The 21907-nt window shown below is 33.1% G+C and overlaps 4 protein-coding genes across 5 annotated transcripts; all 4 read left to right on the forward strand.

Annotated features, from left to right (window-relative positions):
• Window positions 1-1175: 1175 nt before the first annotated feature.
• Window positions 1176-3116, forward strand: AHG11 (Pentatricopeptide repeat (PPR-like) superfamily protein). Its single transcript, XM_086566641.1, has one exon. The coding sequence runs from the start codon at window positions 1176-1178 to the stop codon at window positions 2997-2999; it is 1824 nt and encodes a 607-aa protein (XP_086422767.1). The 3' UTR covers window positions 3000-3116.
• A 317-nt stretch (window positions 3117-3433) lies between these two features.
• LOC147494186 (ATPase 11, plasma membrane-type-like) lies at window positions 3434-7196 on the forward strand. Of its 2 annotated transcripts, XM_086566642.1 has the most exons (11): window positions 3434-3471; window positions 3579-3677; window positions 4320-4438; window positions 4539-4745; window positions 4847-5145; window positions 5476-5595; window positions 5857-5969; window positions 6058-6163; window positions 6256-6400; window positions 6562-6625; window positions 6766-7196. In XM_086566642.1, exons 2-5 carry the CDS (start codon window positions 3626-3628, stop codon window positions 4976-4978), a joined length of 510 nt encoding a protein of 169 aa, XP_086422768.1. In that variant the 5' UTR covers window positions 3434-3471; window positions 3579-3625; the 3' UTR covers window positions 4979-5145; window positions 5476-5595; window positions 5857-5969; window positions 6058-6163; window positions 6256-6400; window positions 6562-6625; window positions 6766-7196. The 2 variants fall into 2 exon arrangements, with proteins under 2 accessions (XP_086422768.1, XP_086422769.1); XM_086566643.1 differs by lacking the exon at window positions 6562-6625 and having other exon boundaries at window positions 6646-7196.
• Window positions 5042-6417, forward strand: LOC147494187 (plasma membrane ATPase 2-like). Its single transcript, XM_086568065.1, has 4 exons — window positions 5042-5188; window positions 5476-5595; window positions 5874-5969; window positions 6256-6417. The coding sequence occupies exons 1-4, from the start codon at window positions 5042-5044 to the stop codon at window positions 6415-6417; spliced, it is 525 nt and encodes a 174-aa protein (XP_086424191.1).
• Window positions 7197-18035: 10839 nt separating the features above from the next.
• Window positions 18036-19895, forward strand: LOC147494188 (calcium ion-binding protein). The gene is made up of 4 exons (XM_086565984.1): window positions 18036-18428; window positions 18675-18789; window positions 19255-19315; window positions 19430-19895. Exons 1-4 carry the CDS (start codon window positions 18398-18400, stop codon window positions 19715-19717), a joined length of 495 nt encoding a protein of 164 aa, XP_086422110.1. The 5' UTR covers window positions 18036-18397; the 3' UTR covers window positions 19718-19895.
• The last annotated feature ends 2012 nt before the right edge of the window (window positions 19896-21907 follow it).

Raw genomic sequence — 21907 nt, forward strand, 5'->3', positions numbered from 1 at the left:
TTTCCAGTTTCCTAATTTTGGGGGTATGTTCTGAAGGATTTTTTTTGGTTTGAAGATATGTGGTTTGATAGGATTAAAGTCCACGCCGAGATAGGTATTTTTTTTTTTTTTTTATGTATAGGTAGGTATTTTTTTTTTATTATGTATAGGTAGGTATTTTTTATTTATTATGTATAGGTATTTTCAGAATTTTAGCGATAATTTTTTGTATACGTTTAGGTAAGTTACGGCTAAAAATGAGAGAGGACTTATCAAAGTTAATTCTCTGTCCAGAAAGAGCACAGTAGTTGTTTAAACAAGAGAGAATGTTATGAATTTCATCTAGCTAGGCTGGTTTTAGCAAAAATGAAACAATCATTAGCAAACATTAAATTAGTCATAGAAGGAGAGTTTCAAGCAATTTTAATACCATGAAGCTTTTATTCGGTTAACAAATTATGAATAGATCTAGAAAGATATTCTGAGCATATAATAAAGAGGAAGGGAGATAGGAGATCTCCGTGTCGAATTCCTCTGGTAGAAGAGAAGTTATTGCCATTACATGTTGCCATTACAATTTCTCTGGTTCAATTTCTTTGTTGCACACATGATTGCCATTACAAGTTATTCTGTGGGATAGGGTCGATAGGCCATACAATTTTAGCCCAACAGACCAATATTTTCAACCCAATATAAAAGGAATTGCTGAAATGCTGGACCTTGGCTATTCCGAAAAGTTTGAATCAAAATCATACAGGCAATGAGGGGTCGAATTTGAGCAGAGCTTGAGTTTACTTTGAAAGTTCGTTTAGTATCTAAGCTAGATAAGTTCAGTTACTAACCCATAAAATAGCCAAGCTACTCGAGTTTAGCTCGTTTATATATTATACGAGCTGAACTTAAGTTTAAAGTTTGTTTATTAAACAAACTAAGCTGGCAAATAGGTCAATTTATTCCTTGTCCAAATTTCTTGAGGTCATTTATTATTCCTTTGTATTTGTAATAGGGATAAATTTCTGATTCGACCATGATAATGTTAATGTGTTTCCAATTCTAAGATTGTCAGTCAGTGCAAAAAATAGTTACTTGCAATTACCCGTAGTGCTTGCAATATGTGAACAAAGCGAAATTAAGGAGTCATCCAATTTTATGGTAGGGTTGGCACCGATGCAACTCTTTTAAACGGCTGAGATTCAATGATAGAAACCCAACACTCTTCATGGAGCTCAATAGAAAGAAAATGCCTTTCCCTCCTTCAAAAACCAAACACCAAAAACACCATTCCTCAAATCCACTCATTCATATTAAGAAACGGGATTGAAAATAATGTAAATATATTCACTAAGTTCATTTCCGCTTGTTGTTCTGTTCCCACTACTTGTTCATTTTCGGGTGTTCGATATGCGCGGAGAGTGTTTGATCAAAGAACTGAAAGAGATGATAGTTATCTTTGTAATTCTATGATTAAAGGGTATGTTGATGTTTATTTGTTTAAGGAGTCTATGACCCTTTATAGGGATTTAAAGAGGGGTACTTGTTTTTCTCCTGATAACTTTACTTTTCCGTCTTTGTTGAAGTCTTGTGGTTTGAATTTGGGTTTTAATGAAGGTTTTCAGCTTCATGGTGAAGTTATTAAGATGGGGTTTTGTTATAATTTGTTTATATCTACCACATTGGTTGATATGTATGTGAAATTTGGAAATATGGTGTCGTCTAGAAAAGTATTCGATGAAATGCCTTTTAGGAATCAAGTTTCTTGGACGGCGGTGGTTGTTGGGTATGCTAGATGTGGGGATACTTGTATGTCGAAGGAATTGTTTGATTGTATGCCAGAGAAGGATTCTGCTGCTTATAATGCTATGATTGATGCTTATGTTAAATCAGGAAATATGAGTTTTGCGAAGGAATTGTTTGATCAGATTCCGGAAAAAAACATTGTCTCTTGGAGTACTTTGATTGATGGTTATTGCAAAAATGGTGATCTTGGTGCTGCGAGGTTGTTTTTTGATGCAATGCCCGAAAAAAACCTGGTCTCGTGGAATACGATGATTAGTGGGTATTCCCAAAATAAGCAACCATGTCAAGCATTGGAGTTGTTTCGTGAAATGCAATCGAGTTCGATGTTCCAACCAGATAATGTGACAGTTGTAAGCATTCTTCCTGCAATTGCTGATTTAGGTGCTCTAGATTTTGGGTGTTGGGTTCATGGTTATGTCCAAAGGAAGGGACTCAATAGAGCTAGCAATGTTTGCACTGCACTAATAGACATGTTTGCCAAATGTGGCGAGACTGTGAAAGCAAAACAAGTTTTTGGTAGGATACACAATAGAGAAACACCTTCTTGGAATGCCATGATTAATGGGTTCGCCCTTAATGGACATGCTAAGGAAGCACTAGAGGTGTTTTCGGAGATGCTAAAAGAAGGTGTTAAGCCAAATGAGATAACAATGATAGGGGTATTGTCTGCTTGTAATCATGCTGGTCTAGTGGACGAAGGAAAGAAGTGGTTTAAATTAATGGAAAACTATGGGATCATCCCAAGGATTGAGCATTATGGTTGTATGGTGGATATCTTGGGCAGAGCAGGACGTGTAGAGGAAGCCGAAGAATTAATGATGAACATGCCTTATGAGCTGAATAGTATTGTCTTGAGTTCATTTCTGTTTGCTTGTGGATGTCGCGGGGATGTTATGAGAGCAGAGAAGTTTATAAGAAAGGCATTTGATATTGAACCGTGGAATGATGGGAACTACATCATGATGAGGAACTTATATGCTGGGGAGAAGAGATGGAAGGAAGTTGAAGAGATAAAAGGATTGATGAGGAAATATAGAGCCAAGAAAGAGGTTGGTTGTAGTGTTATTGAAGTTAATAACGGAGTTTGGGAGTTTGTAGCAGGAGACAGGGCGCATCCGCAGTGGGAGGGGATGCATCTGGTGTTAAGACAGTTGTGGTTACACATGAAAGGAGAAGTGACTTGTTCTGTTTCCAGTTCCAAACCTACCTGCCACTTCTGTTAATTCTTCTTCCAGACCTGAAACAGGATCTTCCTCTCCCGTCCTTTGTGGGCCCTCTTTTTGAGTCGATCTCTCATATGGTTGATGGTTCTTATGTAGAAAATAGAAAAGGAAAGAAAATACGATCCCCAATCCGAATCTGCACACTGAAAGGAATGTAGAACAATGTAGGGTGATAGTTTGTGAGTTTTTCCAGGAATTACTGAAAAAAAATGCAGTGTGTCGATCCTTTTTCCAGATTTCCATGGCATCAAGTTTTCCCTTTGAAACAATGCAATCTGCTGACACAGGCAAAATATCCATGGTGTTTTTTTGTTTTAGAGACGGAAGAAGGGGGCTTAATCGCTGATGAAAGACTACATTGTCTCATTTTGTGAACGGTGACAATCTCAAATGTACAAGAGAAGGACTGAATACTGATGCAGTTCAAGAACGGTTGGAACTCTTTGGATATAACAAACTTGAAGAGAAAAAGGTCTGTTGAGACATCGTTTAGCTGACCGTGTTCTCCTTGCATTTCAAATTCTCTTTTGTAAATTTTGCAACTTTTAATCTTTAGTTATTATGTGATTACTTTTACAGGAAAGTAAGATACTCAAATTCTTGGGCTTTATGTGGAATCCTTTGTCATGGGTCATGGAAGCAGCAGCACTAATGGTCCTTATTCTTACTCAACCAGGGGTAAGTCTAGCTTCGCTGATGATTTCTGTATGTTGATGAATTTTGAGATTACGATACGAACCTCAGCTTCCTAACTTACTGTTATTGTTCCTGCTGATGCACGTCTTCTTGAAGGAGACCCTTTAAAAACTGACCAGGTATTAAGTTTTACAAGTTATGGTTAATAAACTTAGCAAATACTGCTGAATCTAAGTCTCTAACTTCTAGGGACTAGGGATGGTCATTTCTTTCAATCAATCCAAATTCAGGTCACGGAGGTTAAATACAGCAAAATCTTTTGTAGGTTTGATGTGGTAGCATATGTTAGGTTTTATGTTGCAATATCCTTAATAGTGAGCAGTGTATTGACACACTTTGTATTTCATGGGACAACTTTAAATATGAAAACACTTTTGATTTTCAGATATGAACGTAGATTTTGATGTTATAACTGAAAAATAGATAATAGTGGATTTCTTTGCTATACAGATGTACTCAGTAAATTAGTCTGGTTTCTTTTTATATTTTTGCATTTTTCAATGCTTTGAAGTATAACATAGTCTACGTTATTATTGCAGTTTTGCATATGTTATCGCTTTCAGTCTGCTCTTACTAGAGAATCACTGCCAGTGACGAAGCACCCTAATAGTGGGGTTTATTAAGGTTCAACGTGTAAGCAAGGTGAAATAGAAGCAGTTGTCATTGCCACTGGAGTTCATACTTTCTTTTGGAAAGCAGCTCATCTTGTGAAAAACATTACACATGTTGGGAATTTTCAGCAGGTATATTGGCTTGGATGGCATTTTGTGTCTAGGAACTTCTAGTCGAATGAGCCCTTCACCTAATTTTTGACGAGTGATAGTTTAACTTAATGAATTGTAGGTTCTAAGATCAATCGGAAAGTTCTGTATCTGTTCAATTGCTCTTGGGATGCTTGTTGAACTCATTGTAATATATGGGATTCAAAAGAGGAAATACCGTCCTGGTATCGACACCCTTCTCGTGCTTCTCATTGGTGGAATCCCGATTGCTATGCCAACTGTTCTTTCTGTTACCATGGCAATTGGTTCGCATTGTCTATCTCAGCAGGTTTGTGAAGATAGTCTTATCATTGATCAGAGTCCAAACACATTTTCATACTTATATCGTTATGAAGGTCTTGTCAATATATTTGCACGTTTTCTTTGCAGGGTGCTATAACAAAGAGAATGACTGCTATTGAGGAAATGGCGGGGATGGATGTACTATGCAGTGATAAAACCGGCACATTGACACTTAACAAGCTAACCGTGGACAAAAATATGATTGAAGTCCTACTCTGAGTTTTCATTATTACTTACATAACCTCTAAATGAACTGTGTCATTGTTCTTGAATTCTGGGCTGATGAATGTTTTTCAGAACAGTCCTCTTATGCCTTTGTTGTGGGGAACTGTTATTACAATCTGCCCCAATTTTAAAAATGTTGCTCCCAGATTGAGCCCAGAATGGTATGTCTACTCTTCAACTATGCACCAACTTAGTGACCACAAAGTATTTTTTTCTTTAGAAAGATATTTGTTCAGAATGGGAGATCTTACAAGTTGCACATGCTAACCTGTTGCTGAACTAGTGAATGAATTTATTCCATATTAGTGGCACATGCTAACCACATGCTAACCCCTGCTTGCTTTTAGTAAAAGCTTCAAAAAGAAAGACAATTCAAGACTAAATAAAAATGAAATTAAGTATTAGTTAGTAATAGTCTAAGGAGTTTGCTATCTCAATTCACAAAAATTGTCTTAACGTTTTTTGAAGCTATGTCATCTCTGTCACCGTAGGTTTTTGCTAAAGGTGCTGACAAGGACTTGGTCGTGCTCTTGGCTGCTAGAGCTTCAAGATTAGAGAATCAAGACGCCATTGATACGGCAATTGTTCAAATGCTGGGAGACCACAAAGAGGTACTGGAATTGCAATTTTGCACAATATTTGAGAATGTTTTGCATATGTTTAGATGGCATGTTGTGAAATTTGCTTTTCGAGCTAAAGGGTTTGATACAGTAATTAGTGGGGTACTATTGCAAGATTAATGAAAATAGGTTTCTTGTGCCTTATTTTGCACTTCAACAAAGTTCTTTCTGCAACATGAACATTTAGATTTATTTCCTTCTGATTATGGAGTTACCTCGAGAATCCCGAATGTTCATTTTATTGTCTATAAGGTATGAGCTGGAGTCAGAGTGGTCATTTCCTCCCATTCAATCCAACAGACAAGAGGACTGCACTCCCTTACTTTGACGATTTGCATAGAGTGAGCAAAGGTACACCTGAGCAGGTAAAAGCCGTTCCATGCAAAAGATTCACACCAATTAATCTGAATATTATTTAAAATGATTGGTTTCATTCGTTTTTCTACTTTGTAGATTCTTAATTTAGCAGTGGACAAATCCGATATAGAAAGGAGGGTTTCATTCAATAATTGACAAATTTGCAGAGTGAGGACTACGATCCCTTGTGGTTGCTCGCCAGGTAATTAAACTTCTAATCAACTGTGGACTTTCTACGTAATGATTGATCGGATGCATTTTGTTCAAGTGGAATGCTTTTTCTACTTTTTTTAGGCGGTACCTGCTAGTACCAAAGACAGCCCTGGAGGCCCCTGGGAATTTGTTGACCTTCTTCCACTGTTTGATCCTCCTTGCCATGATAGCGCAGGAACAATTAGAAGAGCCTTAGACCTTGGAGTGAGCGTAAACATGATCAGAGGTGTGGATTGCTGCTAATTGATATTTCTTTAAATCGTTCTCTTTCTACTAAAAATCTCTATCCTCTACTGATTCATGTTCCCTGTTACCTTTTTCGTTTAAATATTTTTCTTCCCTTCACGTACTTTATTTTGACTTGGCCAATCTTAACGTATAAATCAGGACCATGCTCTAGAATCTCAGAATTGCTTCCAGATGTTTGTATCTATAATTTACATTCTCTAAGGTAAAATTCACTTTTTTCAGTTAATTTGCTAAAGATGGCATTTTCCAACCGGTTGTAGTAGACTGACTGCTGACTCACGCAACTTTCTAGAGATTGAATTCGTTGACCGGTTGCACTTCAAAGCCTCTGTTTATATGCAGGTGACCAACAGGCAAGCTATGAAGCACGGATACGTCTATATGGGTGAAATATCCGTGTCCGATATGTATCCGACACGGATACGCCCTGATACGCCTCGGATACGCGATTTGGAGTATCCGATTTTTTAATTTCCGATACGCGGGGGACACGCAGGAATAGTAATCTCACAAATTTTTTTTGGAACTTCAACAAAAAAAAACAAGTGAAATAAAATCCAAGATAAGAAGAGATGCAAGAGAATAAAGATGAAGTGAATTAAGATGTAGAAGATGACATAGTTGAAGTTGGACAACTTGATTGACAAATCCATTGTATTGTTTTGAATTTTTTTGTTGGCATTTGCTTGCAGTGTTATACACTTATACAAAGTTGCTGTTTAATGTGTTTGAATTGGTCATTTTATGAAGTAGAATTGCCATTTTAATTTGAATTTGGTGAAAAATGCTTAATTATATAATATTTATATATATATTATTCAAACGTATCCATGACGTATCCGTATCCTATATTTTTGAAAAATGTCGTGTCCGCGTGTCCGTATCCGTGCTTTCTAGCAGACAAGTGCTAAGGAAACAGGGAGGTGACTTGGAATGAGGACTAACATGTATCCTTCATTAGCTTTGCTTGGCGAACACAACGGTGAGTTTACTTCAGCTATGGAAGTCGACGAGCTCATATATGGCCTGGGATCAAGTTGGGGTGTTGCAAGAAGTAGAACCAAGATCTGAATGGTTAGCAGGAACAGGTCCGAGGATTGACTGCCAATGGACAATCCATACTACTGCAGCTTTCCAACGAACAGTTGAAGGAATTTAGTGCTAAATTATCTCAAGTGCTACATGATTGTGACTGGAGAATGCCAACTTTGCTGAAACAACTTCTAACAGAAAATAAAGTTGCAATTGAAACATTCCAAAAGCCTATTGCGCACATTGGAAGATCTCAAAGTTCAGATGCCTGATATAAAATGTTGTCTTTCTGTTTCTTCAACCCAAGTCAGGGGCAAGAGAGAAGTCGTTGGCTGGAATAAATGGATATGGAGATACTACATCCACCCTACAGATTCTGCTCTAGCATGGAAATTATATCCTAGATGTGCAGCTACTCAAACTAACATACGAAAAAGGGGATACACCTAACAATCAAGTACTTTGTGTGCAAAACTGCAGGTGAAGATGTTGAGCACCTACTATGGGAATGTCCTATGGGGTGTACAACATAGGTGTAGGAGTGGCCACAAACAAGTTAATTTGATGACAGTCTTACCATTTTAGAAGGTGTTAAAGGGGCAATACAATGAGGATGGACATGGCTTTGGGTGGAATTGTATTCGTTAGCTGCACTCAAGACCTCCAAATCAGGTGCAACGCTATGGATAGTCTGATCAAGATGGGAATGCAAAAAAAGTCTGCGCTGCCTAATAGTCTCATGCACTAGGAGACATATGATATTGTAGCAGATTTTGGTGTAAGAATGTAAGATTACATGTTGATGACACTTTTTTGTATGGAAGGACCCCCATGGTTATATAAATGGGAGGTCCGAGACCAGGTCTACGGACGTAGATTGAAGATCAAGCTCACAATGTCCAGAGGTGACCACCATGATATTGCTTTCCTCTGTAGCCTTATTTTACTAGAAATATGAAACTTTGCAATTATAAAACAATATATATATATATATATAACTCTACCCGTCAATTGAAGAAGCGTTTCTAGAGTGTCCACGTGTCATGACTAATTAAGAAAAAGTAGGAGATAAAATAGGAAACAAATATTTATCTTTATCTTTAGATATATATTATAGTTATACCCTCATAAACTCTATTACGAAATATAAAAAAGTAGGATATAAATAAGGTTTATATATATATTATAGCTCTACCCTCTTCAATTGAGGAAGCGTTTCTAAAGTGCCCACGTGTCATGACTAATTAAGAAAAAGTAGGAAATAAAATAGGATTTATCTTTATGTATATATTATAGCTCTATTCTCTTCAATTGAGGAAGCGTTTCTAGGGTGTCCACGTGTCATGGCTAATTAAGAAAAAGTATGAGATAAAATAGGAAACAAATATTTATCTTTATTTTTAGATATATATTATAGTTATACCCTTATAGAAACTCCAGTTTTTCCTAAACTCTGAGTTTCATAGACTTGCTCTCCAATTTTTCCTAAACACTATAGCTAATTACGAAAAAACAATAAACAATTCCATCTAGAGTTTCACAGAATCTCCAACTTTTCATAAACAATATAGCTAATTACGAAAAAAAATAGGAGACAAAAAATTGAATTGCTAAAAACAATAATTTTCACCGAAAACGATTTTCCTAAAACCCTTTCGATTTGATGCGTCATCCACTGTGTGATTTAGACATTTATTCAGTTAAGAATTAAAAAAATCACAATTTACGACCACAATAATTACAACATATTCCAATTCCTTAGATATATATTATAGTTATACCCTCACCAATCTATTTTTTGGAACACTTGCAGGGATTTCAGTTTTTTTTAAACTCTATTACTACTTATAAAAAACAATCTCATCTAAAGTTTCAGAGAGTCTCTAATTTTTCCTAAACACTATAACTAATTACGAAAAAATAATCTCATCTAGAGTTTCACAGAGTCTCCAATTTTTCCTAAACAATATAGCTAATTACGAAAAAAAAAATATGAGATAAAAAACTAAATTGCTAAAAACAATAGTTTCCACCGAAAATGATTTTCCTAAAACCCTTTCGATTTGATGCGCCATCCACAATGAGATTTAAACATTTATTCATAGTTAAGGATTCCAAAAATCACAATAATTATGACATATTCTAATTAAATTTATAAATTTATAAATTTTCAACAATATATATATATATATATATATATATATATATATATATATATATATATATATATATATATATATATATATATTTTTTAGAGAATTACCGATATATATATATATATCAAGAATTCTCTAAAAAGTAATTCTCTAAAAAGTAACTACTTAAGTTAACTTAAAATAAGTACGTATGTAAAATTTCACCTACAAAATGAATTCAAACCTAATTTTTTGTAGTTATGAACCATTCACTATAATGATTATCTTCCCAAAATTTCAGTTCATTTGGGAAGATAATTCTGCAGAATAATGAGATTCAATTAAAGTGAACGTTGGGCTTAAATAAATTATATACCAAACCAAAACAAATTACATGTGAAAAATTAAATTATACAAAAAATAACATCACAAAATATATAATAAAAAATAATAATAAAAAATAACGGCAAAGCAATAATGACAAATATTTTAAAACATATATAATACTAAATGAAACTAACGTCAAAGAACAATTAATGAGGAACTGAAAACTGGATGCAAATGCATCGAACTAACCTCAGATAATATTTAACGAGAAATCGGAAACTGGATGTAAATACAAGCATTAAACTAATCTTAAAAAATAATTAATAGAAAATCGGAATATCATCCATCGAACTAACCTCAGATAATATTTAACGAGAAATCGGAAACTGGACGTAAATGCAAGCATTAAACTAATCTTAAAAAATAATTAATAGAAAATCGGAATATGGATACAACTGTATTAAACTAACCTCAAAGAATAATTAACGGAAAATCAAAACTTGGAAGCAAATACATCAAACTAATATCAAAAAATAATTGTCGGGAAATCAGAAACTGGATGCAAATGCATTGAACTAACCTTCAAAGATTAAATTAACGGAAAATAAAAACTGGATACAACTGCATTGAACTAACCTCAAATAAAAATTAATTATAAATTGGAAACATGATACAAATGCATGGAACTAATCTTAAAGAATAATTAACGGGAAATCAGAAACTGGATGCAAATGCATTGAACTAACCTTCAAAGATTAAATTAACGGAAAATCGAAAACTGGATACAACTACATTGAACTAACCTCAAATAAAAATTAATTATAAATTGGAAACATGATACAAATACGTGGAACTAATCTTAAAGAATAATTAACAGGAAATCAGAAACCGGATGCAATTGCACTGAACTAATCTTAAAAAATAAACTGGATGCAAATGCATTGAACTAACCTCAAGAAATACTTAATGGGAAATTGGAAACTGGATGCAAATTCATTGAATTAACCTCAAACAATAATTAACATGAAATCGGAAGCTAGATGCAAATGCAACCTTATTAAATAATAAACGAGAAATCGAAAACTGTATGCAAATGCATTAAACTAATCTCACAGAATAATTAATCGGAAATCAGAAATGCAAATGTATTGAACTTATCTCAAAGAACAATTAACATGAAATTGAAAATTGGATGGAAATGTATTGAACTAACCACAAATAATTAACGAGAAATCAGAAATTAGATGCAACCGTATTGAACGTACTAACCTAAAAAAAATAACGGGAATCGGAAATTGGATTCAACTGCATTGAACTAACCTCAAAATTTAAATAACGGAAAATCAGAAACTGGATGCAAATGCATTGAACTAACCTCAAAACATAGTTGGATTATATGTTGTGTTTTGTATTTAAAATTGTGTTTATCTTATCTCTTTCTGTATGATTAGTAAGTCTTTGCTATTCAAGTAGCTTCAATATATACGAACTTCGCCTTATTAGGCAATCTCACAAAACTCCAGTCAAACTTCTATTATTAAACAACCAAATGAAGTTGAAGGATTTTATCAAATGTGAGTTTTTCTTTAATAGAGAGTGAGATTTTCACATTATAAAAAATTTGGATGAGTGACCAATACAATATTAATATATAATAGTTATGCATATTTGCAAATATTTTTTAGAATAATTAATATAACAACACCCGTTCGTAGATAATCTTTGTAGATTTCACATAATAAGTCATGCATAATTTAAAGAATAATTAACGGTAAATCGGGAACTGGATAATCTTTGATGATCCAATATAGTAAATCAAACATAATTTATTTTTTATGTCATGTTTGCAAGGACACTACAGATGGATCAATAGAAGTTTGTATTACACACCACATTGGATAATTAAAAGGAAATCGAAAACTAGATTCAAATACATAACTAAGCTAAAAAAGTAATTAACGGGAAATAGAAAATTTTATGCAAATGCAATAAACTAAACTCAAAAAGTAATTAACTAGAAATCGAAAACTGGATGCAATTGCATTAAACTAACGTTAGAGAATAAGTAACAGAAAATTAGAAATTGGATGCAAATTCTTGAAAAATATTTAATGAGAAATCTTAAACGGTATGCAAATATATTAAACAAACCTCAAATAATAATTAATGGGAAACCAAAAACTGGATGCAAATACATTGAATTAAACTCAAAAAATAATTAACAGAAAATCAAAAACCGAATGTAACTGCATTGAACTAACCTAATAGAATAATTGGTGGGAATCAGAAATTAAATGCAAATATGCATGGAAATAACCTCAAAGAATAGTTAACGGGAAATCAGAAACCGGATGTAATTGCATCGAACTAACCTTAAAGCATAAATAATAAATTGGATGCAAATACATTGAACTAACCTCAAGAAATAATTAACGAAAAATCAGAAACTGGATGCAAATTCATTGAACTAACCTCAAATAATAATTAACTGGAAATCGGGAACTAGATACAAATGCAATCTTATCAAATAATAAACGAAAATTGGAAACTGGACGAAATGCATTAAACTAATCTCACGAGAATAATTAATCGAAAATCGAACCGGATGCAAATGCATTGAACTTATCTCAAAGAACAATTAACATGAAATTGAAAATTGGATGCAAATGTATTGAACTAACCACAAATAATAATTAACGAGAAATCGGAAGCTGGATACAACTGCATTGAACTAACCTCAAAAATTAAATAACTGAAATTGGAAATTAGATACAACTGCATTCAACTAACCTCAAAATATAAATAACAGAAAATCAGAAACTGGATGCAGATGTATTGAATTAATCTCAAAGAATAATTAACGGGAGATTGAAACCTGGATGCAAATGCATTGAACTAATCTCAAAGACTAATTAACAAAACATAAAAAATTAGATGCAATTGTACTGAATTAACCTTAATGAATAACTAACAAGAAATTATAAAGTGGATGCAATTACACTGAACTAACCTCAAATAATAATTAACGGGAAATCGGAAACTTGATGCAACTGCATTGAACTAACCTCAAAGAATAATTAATGAGAAATTGGAAATTGAATCCAATGTACTACATTGAACTAACCTCAAAGAATAATTAATGGAAAATCATAAACTTGATGCAAATGCATTGAACTAATAACCCTAAAACATGTTTGTATTATATATAGGGGGAATAAATGTCTCGACAAATATAGTTTTGCATTTTAAGTAGTGTTTATCATAATTTTGTTCTTATGATTAAGAATGTCTTGCTATTCAAGTAGCTTCAATCAAACTTCTATTATTAAATCTAACAACAAAAAGAAGTCGATGAGTTTTATCAAAGTTTGATGCTTCCTTTTTATAAAGAGTGGTGCATTAAATTTGAATGACTGATTAATATAATTTTCATATCTCATAGCTATGCATAATTTCTAATATTTTTTTATAATAATTTAATATAACGGCACCCGTTCGTAGGACGGGTTCGAAAGCTAGTATATATATTATATAGCTCTACCCGTCAATTGAAGAAGCGTTTCTAGAGTGTCCACGTGTCATGACTAATTAAGAAAAAAGTAGGAGATAAAATAGGAAACAAATATTTATCTTTATCTTTAGATATATATTATAGTTATACCCTCATAAACTCTATTACTAAATATAAAAAAGTATGATATAAATAAGAAAACAATCCCATCTCGAGTTTCACAGACTAGCTCTCCAACTTTTCCTGAACATTATAGCTAATTACGAAAAAACAATCTCATTTAGAGTTTCACAGAATCTCCAACTTTTCCTAAACAATATAGTTAATTACGAAAAAAAATAGGAGACAAAAAATTAAATTGCTAAAAACAATAATTTCCACCGAAAACGATTTTCCTAAAACCCTTTCGATTTGATGCGTCATCCACTGTGTGATTTAGACATTTAATCAGTTAAAGATTCAAAAAATCACAATTACGACCACAATAATTACGACATATTCCAATTCCTTATATATATATTATAGTTACCCTCACCAATCTATTTTTTGGAACACTCGGAGGGACTCCAATTTTTTCTAAACTCTATTACTACTTATAAAAAAGTAGAATATAAATAAGAAAACAATCCCATCTAAAGTTTTAGAGAGTCTCTAACTTTTCCTAAACACTATAACTAATTACGAAAAAATAATCTCATCTAGAGTTTCACAGAGTCTCCAACTTTTCCTAAACAATATAGCTAATTACGAAAAAAAAAAAGAGACAAAAAACTAAATTGCTAAAAACAATAGTTTTCATCGAAAACGATTTTCCTAAAATCCTTTCGAGTTGATGTGCTATCCACAATGAGATTTAAACATTTCTTCATAGTTAAGGATTCCAAAAATCACAATAATTATGACATATATATATATATATATATCACAATTCTGGCGCATCAAAATGAATTATCTAAAAAGTAACTACTTGAGTTAACTTAAAATAAGTACGTACGTAAAACTTCACCTACAAAATAAATTCAAACCTAATTTTTTGTGGTTATGAAGCACTCACTATAACCAAACCAAAACAAATTACATGTGGAAAATTAAATTATACAAAAAATAACATCACAAAATATATAATAGAAAATGAAAAAAAAATAACGGCAAAGCAATAATAACAAATATTTTAAAACATATATAATACTGAATGAAAGTAACTTCAAAGAATAATTAATGGGGAACCGAAAACTGGATGCAAATGCATCGAACTAACCTCAGATAATATTTAACGAGAAATCGAAAACTGGATGTAAATGCAAGCATTAAACTAATCTTAAAAAATAATTAATAGAAAATCGGAATATAGATACAACTGCATTAAACTAACCTCAAAGAATAATTAACGGAAAATCAAAACTTGGAAGCAAATATATCAAACTAATATAAAAAAATAATTGTCAGGAAATCAGAAACTGGATGCAAATGCATTAAACTAACCCTCAAAGATTAAATTAACGGGAAATCGAAAACTGAATGCAACTGCATTGAACTAACCTCAAAGAAAAATTAATTATAAATTGGAAACATGATACAAATGCATGGAACTAATCTTAAAGAATAATTAACGGGAAATCAGAAACCGGATGCAATTGCACTAAACTAATCTTAAAAAATAAACTGGATGCAAATGCATTGATCTAACCTCAAGAAATACTTAACGGGAAATTGGAAATGGGATGCAAATTCATTGAATTAATCTCAAACAATAATTAACAGGAAATCGGAAACTAGATGCAAATGCAACCTTATCAAATAATAAATGAGAAATCGAAAACTGTATGCAAATGCATTAAACTAATCTCACAGAATAATTAATCGGAAATCAGAAACTGGATGCAAACGCATTGAATTTATCTCAAAGAACAATTAACATGAAATTGAAAATTGGATGCAAATGTATTGAACTAACCACAAATAATAATTAACGAGAAATCGGAAACTAGATGCAACCGCATTAAACGTACTAACTTAAAAAAAAATAACAGGAATCGGAAATTGGATTCAACTGCATTGAACTAACCTCAAAATATAAATAATGGAAAATCAGAAACTTGATGCAAATGCATTGAACTAACCTCAAAACATAGTTGGATTATATGTTGTGTTTTGCATTTAAAATTGTGTTTATCTTATCTCTTTCTGTTTGATTGGTAAGTCCTTGCTATTCAAGTAGCTTTAATATATACGAATCTTCGTCTTATTAGGCAATCTCACAAAACTTCAATCAAACTTCTATTATTAAACAACCAAATGAAGTTGAAGGGTTTTATCAAATGTGAGTTTTTCTTTAATAGAGAGTGAGGTTTTCATATTATAAGAAATTTGGATGAGTGATCAATATAATATTAATATATAATAGTTTTGTATATTTGCAAATATTTTTTAGAATAATTAATATAACAATACCCGTTCGTAGATAATCTTTGCAGATTTCACATAGTAAGTCATGCATAATTTAAAGAATAATTAACGGAAAATCGGGAACTGGATAATCTTTGATGATCCAATATAGTAAATCAAACAAAATTTATTTTTTATGTCATGTTTGCAAGGACACTACAGATGGATGAATAGAAATTTGTATTACACACCACATTGGATAATTAAACGGAATCGAAAACTAGATTCAAATACATAACTAAGCTAAAAAAGTAATTAATGGGAAATCGAAAATTTTATGCAAATACAATAAACTAAACTCAAAAAGTAATTAACTAGAAATCGAAAACTGGATGCAATTGCATTAAACTAACGTCAGAGAATAACTAACGAAAAATTAGAAATTGGATGCAAATCCTTGAAAAATATTTAATGGGAAATCTTAACGGTATGCAAATATATTAAACAAACCTCAAATAATAATTATTGGGAAACCAAAAACTGGATGCAAACGCATTGAATTAAACTCAAAAAATAATTAACATAAAATCAAAAACCAAATGTAACTGCATTGAACTAACCTCATAGAATAATTGGTGGGAAATCAGAAACTAAATGCAAATATGCATTGAAATAATCTTAAAGAATAGTTAACGGGAAATCAGAAACCGGATGTAATTGCATCGAGCTAACCTCAAAGCATAAATAATAAATTGGATACAAATGGATTGAACTAACCTCAAGAAATAATTAACGGAAAATCGGAAACTGGATGCAAATTTATTGAACTAACCTCAAACAATAATTAACTAGAAATCGGGAACTAGATACAAATGCAATCTTATCAAATAATAAACGAGAAATCGGAAACTAGAAACTGGATGCAAATGCATTAAACTAATCTCACAGAATAATTAATCGGAAATCAGAAACTGGATGCAAAATGCATTGAACTTATCTCAAAGAACAATTAACATTAAATTGAAAATTGGATGCAAATGTATTTAACTAACCACAAATAATAATTAATGAGAAATCGGAAGCTGGATGCAACTGCATTGAACTAATCTCAAAAATTAAATAACGGGAATTGGAAATTGGATACAATTGCATTCAACTAACCTCAAAATATAAATAACGGAAAATCAGAAACTTGATGCAGATGTATTGAACTAATCTCAAAAAGTAATTAACAGCGAGTAGTGACCGAGTAGCGATTTAACTGCACAGTTAATCATAAGCGAGTAGCGAGTAGGTGTAATCGGTCAGGGATTAATCGGAATTAATCGGACGATTTTTCATAACACTATATTTCTTTACTAATAATTATTAAATATATTTAACTTTGAAATACCAACATAATGAAGCCAATTAAGAACCCAATTAATCAATAGACAATTAAAACACTCAATCAACTAAAATAAATATGATTAAAATGTAGAACTTTACAGAATCGAGGGTTGGCAAATCGGCGAAATGTCGAGTTCAATGTTTAACATTGAAATAGTGAACACAATTACTAGGCTAATCGGGCCTAATCGGCCGAGTACTCGGGGACTTTTTGAGCCCGATTGTAATCGGGGATTAAATTGTTAGTCGGGTCGGCTAAACAGCGAGTAGCGAGTACTCATTGATTACTCGGGGAGTACTCAACGATTTAATAGCCCAGATGATTAAGAATGTCATGCTATTTAAGTAACTTCAATATTATCTTCGTCACATTGAGAATTCTCACAAAATTTCAATTAAACTTCTATTATTAAATCTAACAACAAAAAGAAGTCGATGAGTTTTATCAAGGTTTGATGCTTTCTTTTTATAGAGAGTGGTGCAAGAAATTTAAATGATTGATTAATATAATTTTCATATCTCATAGCTATTCATAGTTGCTAATATTTTTTACAATAATTTAATATAACGGCACCCGTTCGTAAGACGGGTTCGAAAGCTTTTATATATATATATATATCTCTTATGCCGAGTTTTCAGGGTTGAATATTTGATTTTTGATTTTGATTTTTTTTGGCATGAAAAAAACTTCAGATGAAATCCAAAGGAATTGGTTACTCAGTACCTCCAGTCAAAAAAAACAAAACTAACACTTTGTCAGCTGAAGCCGTGATGAATATGCAATTGTTATACAAGTATAACATATCCAAATTAACCACATCAGGTAAAAAACATCATAGATGGTGACACCCGTTCTATAGGAGAATTCAAACTTCTTGGTAGTCCTCACGCTGCCGGAGTTAAAATTATCTTTTCATTGCAGCTGTTTGTGCTCTAGAAATGCGTGGCCTCCAAAGAGGCGTGTTGCGTACATATAATCCAACTCCTAGGAGTACAAGACCTTAGGGATATAAATAAGGGAAAACCTTAGGAGAATAGATTCCTTACTTGAAAATCACTCCAAAAAACATACAAGCCATTCCATGCCTAGAAATGTTTCCTTCTTCCATGATCTAAAGAGAATCTCACATGTTTCTATTTATAAGACCACCCATGCTTACTCTATTTGGACCTTCACATCTTCTGTTCATTTCAAATGGGATTGCTAATGAGCTATATGAATAAAGGTCAGTAAGCGTTGTCTCCACGTCATTTTCTGTTATCATGTTATCTTTTCTCTATATTCCTAGACTGATTTTTCCCATATTAAAGCTGTTGATATTAATAAAGGTTATACTACATCTTCTAGGAAATTAAGCTCATGTTATATTCTGGCGTAAAAGTTTAATATATTTATTTATTCTATTAATAGGCTACCAGATTTGCATACAATGAGCACTTCTTTACCTCTCTTTTCTTTCTTTTATGTACAGGGGTACCCTCTGTGCAGGTGTTGAATTTGTTAACAGATACAGTCTACAAGCAATTTATTACGAAAGACATAAAGAATTTTGACGAATTCCACATTGCTATGCTTGATATCTTTATGTAAGCTATCGATGATGAAGTTTACTTTCTTTCTAATGTTGTTTCAGTTTACACTAGTAGTCTAGTATAATCATACGGATATCTAGTTAACTATTAAAATCTTGGAAATGACTATTGCGGAGACTCTAGAAAAGCCAAAAAGTCCGTCAATAAAACTGTACAGGCTGTTTCAGATTTTGTTGCCTCTTCTGATACTAGGAAATTTTACAAATTTTGTAATATTGAGCATCTGCCAATGTTTGTATTGATAATAACGATCTGGTGCCTATATGACTTGTGTAACCGTCTCATAAAAATTGAAATTGACGGTCGTTCTTGTTACTTACTAGACTAATTAGTTCATATTTTCCAAAACTGTTGGTGAGTTTCGCTAAAATCTCCGCATTTTTACCTAGGCGCTATGTTAATTTATATGTCTTAGATCCACTACAACCATACCTTACGGTTGATTTCCTACCATGGCAGCACATTCAACTCGGCATTACCTGGTATGCATTATGATGTACCTCAGCGCGAAGATGTGGAGGTAAGTTGGCTCTATTTCATTTTATTTTTTCAATTGGCATTTTTTATTTCGTTCGCTGTCAAGTAAACCAATTCGGATACCATTTGAAATCTGATCTGTTAAAAGATAATGTAGGAATGTTTTCGAAAATGGCAAGAGTCTACTGCAGAGCAGAAGAAAAAGGTCATAGAAGATTTCATGGTGAAATTTGTTAACCTTAGCAAATTAGACGATTACACCATGATAACAGGACTGGTAACACCTCCAGCTGCCATGGCCTTAAAGAGAGCTGGGGAGAATGTCCCACAACTTAATAAGATAAAGATTATTCCTGACGTTGTTTTTGTCCCAACTGCTACACTCTTGGCTCTAATTACAGTGAAGCTCACCAGAAGGCTATCACTAAGGAAGCACATTGCATAATAAGCAGCGGTTAGCAGAAGAGATCCGATCAATATTGTTCAAATTAATTTGCATAGTAAACATGCACTTTTCAGGTGTTTAATATCTACCGAAAATTGTATGCACTTGGTAGAAATGTATCAAAAAAGCAGATATCGTGCTCATGTCAAAAACGATATAATATATTTACCTTCAATTGTGATAGTATGCCGCGCCCGCGATGAGTGCGCAACCCTTTCGATGAATAGGTGCAATTAATGGGGCCACCTCCATGTAAAATGTCGCGTGGGGGCGTATTTTCGTTTTCTTTTTCAATATAGAGTTAACTAGTATTACTCTCTACTAGATGAGCCAATTAGGATTTTCCCTTACTAGATGAGGAAATTAGGATCTGCCCCCTAAATACACAAAAAAAAAAAAGTCAACTTGGATTTACCGTGTTTTTTTGTGTGTATTGGGGGGAGGCCCTAATTTCCCATCTAATGGGAGGAAATCCTAATTGGCTCATCTAGTGGGGGGTAATATTGGTTAACCATTCAATATAATCACTTAGATGAATAAAAACGCCTTCATTTTGTAAAGAGCAATGTTTTACAAAGCTATTTTTGGTTTTTAGTGTACAAAGCCAGGAAGGTGACCTATGGACTCAAAAGGTGGGGAACCCAGCGGAGTCCTAAATCAGTAACTAGACAGAATTACAGAAACACATTCCTTATAGCCCATTAAGAGCCAACTGGAGCTGAACAATAAGAAATTGGTCAAAAAGACCTACTCCGGGTTAAAGTCACTCTCTAGGGCAATCCGGTTTCGAAATTACTCAAAAAAGGCGCACTTGAAATGCAAATAACCCAAACAGTCATGATGTTTTGGGTGAAAAATAACTTATAAGGACAAATAGCCCAGATTTAAAAATAAGTTTTTTCGGGTATGCACATTCATTGTATGTGCATATATCTCTACACGTTGTTTATTTGTTTGTTTGTGCATATCTAAATTCTGGCAAAAAAGAAAATGGTTACATATCACATATTCCATATCTTGCATTGTATGCACATTGTCTGTGTGTACTTGAGACATACTCGACATGCCATTTGTACATTGTTTGCATACGCCAATAGGTATGCACACTTTGTACATTGTTTGCGTACGCCAATAGGTATGCACACTTAATCCGCATACCCCATTAGGTCAAGCCAACCGATTTGTTGCGCATATTTAATGTGTAGTTTACTGAATTATGCACACCAATTGTGCATACCTATTTTAGGCATGCAAACTGATTGTTTGGCACATTGTACATTGTTTGTGCATTACCCCAATAGGTATGCACATTGAATTTGCAAACCCCATTAGGTTATAATGTGAGAAACAATTCGCTTCCACGCGCTTAAAAGCGACAAATCTCATAAACACATCTCCACCAACATATCTACCATTTTTTCAACTATTGATTAACTCTAATTAATACAAATCTAAAGCAAAGATTTATCTCATTCTCTCTCCAAATAATCATTCAAATTTTTTTCCACAAATGTTTACTTGTTTTTGTTTCCAAAAAAGAAAAACATATATGGTGAGACCATGAGACTCCAAATATATTCTTCTATCCCTCATATTTATTTACGTCTTTTTTTTTTAGCTTTAATTTGGTGAAAAAGAAAGGGGTATTTAGACTTTGGTCCTAACCATAGTTGGTTTATTAGAGTTTGGTATAGAAAAGCTTGAATATTAGGGTATAGTCCTAGTTTTGGTTTTTGACCGCCAGTCAACTAAGGTGACCGTGGTCAATCTGCTTATATTTTTGAAATGACAATAATACCCCTCGAGTGCAACATCACGTGAATAACTAAAATAGCCGTTGGAATCTCGCTCAAATTGACTTAATTGCCACGTGTGACAAATCTAACTGACAAATAAATCAATGGCCAAAACAATAGATCCGTTGGTGATCCTCTGTATAAGAGAAACCAATCATCCTTTGCAATTCGAAAAAGGGCAAACAAGAAATTAAACAAACCATTCATCCTTTGCAAATCTCACTTAGAAGGAAATATAGGGGGAGCCTCTATCAGCACTTTTGTGGCGCCACAGGTACACTTTTCCTACCTCTCCACCTTACTTCAAAATTCTAATGGCTAACAAGTAGGACTAAATTCTAATTTATCAAGTAATAGTAGGGACCAAGTCCTAAAAGATGGCCTTATTTCTTGT

The sequence above is a fragment of the Coptis chinensis genome, chromosome 6 (assembly GCF_015680905.1).
Source record: "Coptis chinensis isolate HL-2020 chromosome 6, ASM1568090v1, whole genome shotgun sequence".
Taxonomy (NCBI): domain Eukaryota; kingdom Viridiplantae; phylum Streptophyta; class Magnoliopsida; order Ranunculales; family Ranunculaceae; genus Coptis; species Coptis chinensis.

Coding starts and splice junctions, on each gene's coding strand:
- AHG11 (XM_086566641.1), top strand. CDS start 1,176: ATGATAGAAACCCAACACTCTTCATGGAGCTCAATAGAAAGAAAATGC.
- LOC147494186 (XM_086566642.1), top strand. CDS start 3,626: ATGGGTCATGGAAGCAGCAGCACTAATGGTCCTTATTCTTACTCAACC. Junction 3,678..4,319: donor TTATTCTTACTCAACCAGGG/GTAAGTCTAGCT, acceptor GGGTTTATTAAG/GTTCAACGTGTAAGCAAGGT. Junction 4,439..4,538: donor ATGTTGGGAATTTTCAGCAG/GTATATTGGCTT, acceptor AATGAATTGTAG/GTTCTAAGATCAATCGGAAA.
- LOC147494187 (XM_086568065.1), top strand. CDS start 5,042: ATGAATGTTTTTCAGAACAGTCCTCTTATGCCTTTGTTGTGGGGAACT. Junction 5,596..5,873: donor TGCTGGGAGACCACAAAGAG/GTACTGGAATTG, acceptor AGCTGGAGTCAG/AGTGGTCATTTCCTCCCATT. Junction 5,970..6,255: donor GCAAAGGTACACCTGAGCAG/GTAAAAGCCGTT, acceptor TACTTTTTTTAG/GCGGTACCTGCTAGTACCAA.
- LOC147494188 (XM_086565984.1), top strand. CDS start 18,398: ATGGGATTGCTAATGAGCTATATGAATAAAG. Junction 18,790..19,254: donor GCTATGCTTGATATCTTTAT/GTAAGCTATCGA, acceptor CTACCATGGCAG/CACATTCAACTCGGCATTAC. Junction 19,316..19,429: donor CTCAGCGCGAAGATGTGGAG/GTAAGTTGGCTC, acceptor AAGATAATGTAG/GAATGTTTTCGAAAATGGCA.